This window comes from Geospiza fortis, unplaced genomic scaffold (genome assembly GCF_000277835.1).
Source record: "Geospiza fortis unplaced genomic scaffold, GeoFor_1.0 scaffold135, whole genome shotgun sequence".
NCBI lineage: Eukaryota > Metazoa > Chordata > Aves > Passeriformes > Thraupidae > Geospiza > Geospiza fortis.
Genome location: NW_005054646.1, coordinates 93,644 through 95,561, shown reverse-complemented (window position 1 = coordinate 95,561; position 1,918 = coordinate 93,644). Strand labels below are relative to the sequence as shown.

Sequence of the window (1,918 nt, the reverse complement as noted above, 5' to 3'; positions counted from 1 at the left end):
TGCTGCTCTGCTGCCTCCCCAGGAGCTGGGGCTGTTCCCTGGCTGCTGCTCCAGCTCCTTCAGTGGTATTTTCTCCAGCGGTGCTGCTCTGGAAGAACAGGGAGGGAAAAAATCCCAGGGTAAGCTCAGGGATCTGTTTGGGGGCTCCAGCCCAAGTGCAGCTTCTCTGTTTCTGTGCTGCCAAACGCCAGCAAAGCCCTTGTCATCTGCCAGGAAATGCAGCTCCTGGTGGAACTTCTCCTCCCTCTGCCCCGTGTGGGCTTTGCCAAGTGCTCCTGACAATCCTGGTGCTCTCCAGGGAGAAGCTGTGAGTCAGCAGCTGCTATCAGCACTTTTATTAAGCAAATTCCTCTGCCCACCTAGAGAATCCTGCTCTCTGAGCTCTGGTATTAAATGGGGAGTGTTTAAATAATTTAGTTATTTCAATTATTCCAGAGCTTTAATTAACAGGGGTGCTAAACAGACTTTCCAAGTGTTGCAAAAGGAAAAATTCCTGAAATAGGAAGTCTTACTGATCCAGAGCTTTAATTAACAGGGGTGCTAAACAGACTTTCCAAGTGTTGCAGAAGGAAAAATTCCTGAAATAGGAAGCCTTACTGAAGTGCTGATAGTTCCAGCCATAGCTGAGCAAGCAGTACCCAGCCAGGAGCATGGAGATTCCAGCAGGGCCCCCCTGCTTCACGTGGATGTACTTGGCACAGTAACTGCCCCAGGCTGTTGGGAGAGAAAGGAGAGAGGGATAAATCAGGGGCTGCTCTTGGGAATTCACGGCTTCCCTGCAACTTTACAGAGCCAAAATGTTGGGGAGGTTTGTTTGTTTGTTCCCACTGCCAGAGGGCAGGGATTGGTGGGATGATGGATGGGAAGGAATTGTTCCTTGTGAAGGGGGTGAGGCCCTGGCACAGGTGTCCAGAGCAGCTGTGGCTGCCCCTGGATCCCTGGAAATGCCCAAGGCCAGGCTGGATGGGGTTTGGAGCCACCTGGGATAGTGGAAGGCAGGGAATGGCACTGGATCATCCTTCTGGTCCCTTCCATCACTCCATGACTTGTGCTTTGTAAAGATCCAGGTTGGCTATTTGAACAAAGGAAATCAGGGGAGCGGGATGGATGTGCCCCAAAAGCCAGGAGTTCTCACCTCTCTGCACTGCTCCCAGCAGCGCCTGGGCAGAGAAGCTGCAGGTGCTGACCCAGGTGTGCAGCTCGCCCAGCCTCACCTCCATCAGGGGCCTCTCGGCCAGGGGACCTGCAGGGTGACACAGCAGGGTCACAGCCGTGAGGGCTCTGTGCTGCCAGGGGAGCTGGGACAGGGTGGGATATGGAATTTGGGCTGGGACGAGGAGAGGGAATCACCCCTCCCACACAGTTTGGGCTCTGTCCATCCAAGTCTCCATAAAAACACCACCCACTGGCTTTGCAGGCTGGAGGAGCCCAGTTAAAGCTCCTTGGATTCTCCAGGATCCTCCCCTGGGCAAGCCCAGCATTCCCTGCCCCTCCTTTTCCATTCCCTGCCCCTCCTCTCCTGTTCCCTAACCCTCTTCTCCCATTCCCTCTGCCATTCCAGCACATCCCAGCAGGGAGATTTTCGTTACCTTGCTGCCCCTGTGCCAATCCACCCCTGGCTGTCTCCACCGTGATCCTCGCATCCTCGTGGAAACGCTTCCCTGGGAAAATCCCCAGCCCTCCCGACTCGGGATACAATTCTGGAAACCACTCCAAGCCCCGGGCCGAGCAGGGGGGTTGGGTTTGGGGTGTGAGGGGCAGAGCTGGGCTCAGGCTGGGCTGGGTTTGGGGAGTGAAGGGCAGATCCAGCCCCAGGGCTGTGCCAGGGCTCGGGACGAGCTGGGTTTGCAGATCCAGCCCCGGGGCTGTGCCAGGGCTCGGGACGAGCTGGGTTTGGGGCACGTCGCGCCCGGGGGCG

General features: G+C 56.5%; 1 protein-coding gene across 1 annotated transcript; it reads right to left on the bottom strand.

Annotated features, from left to right (window-relative positions):
* Nucleotides 1-1,914, bottom strand: CUNH17orf80 (chromosome unknown C17orf80 homolog; the record flags this gene model as incomplete). The annotated part of the gene is made up of 4 exons (XM_031064865.1): nucleotides 1-88; nucleotides 598-714; nucleotides 1,136-1,243; nucleotides 1,590-1,914. Coding segments are annotated over 4 exons (579 nt in total), but the record flags the coding sequence as incomplete, so codon positions are not given.
* Nucleotides 1,915-1,918: the final 4 nt, after the last annotated feature.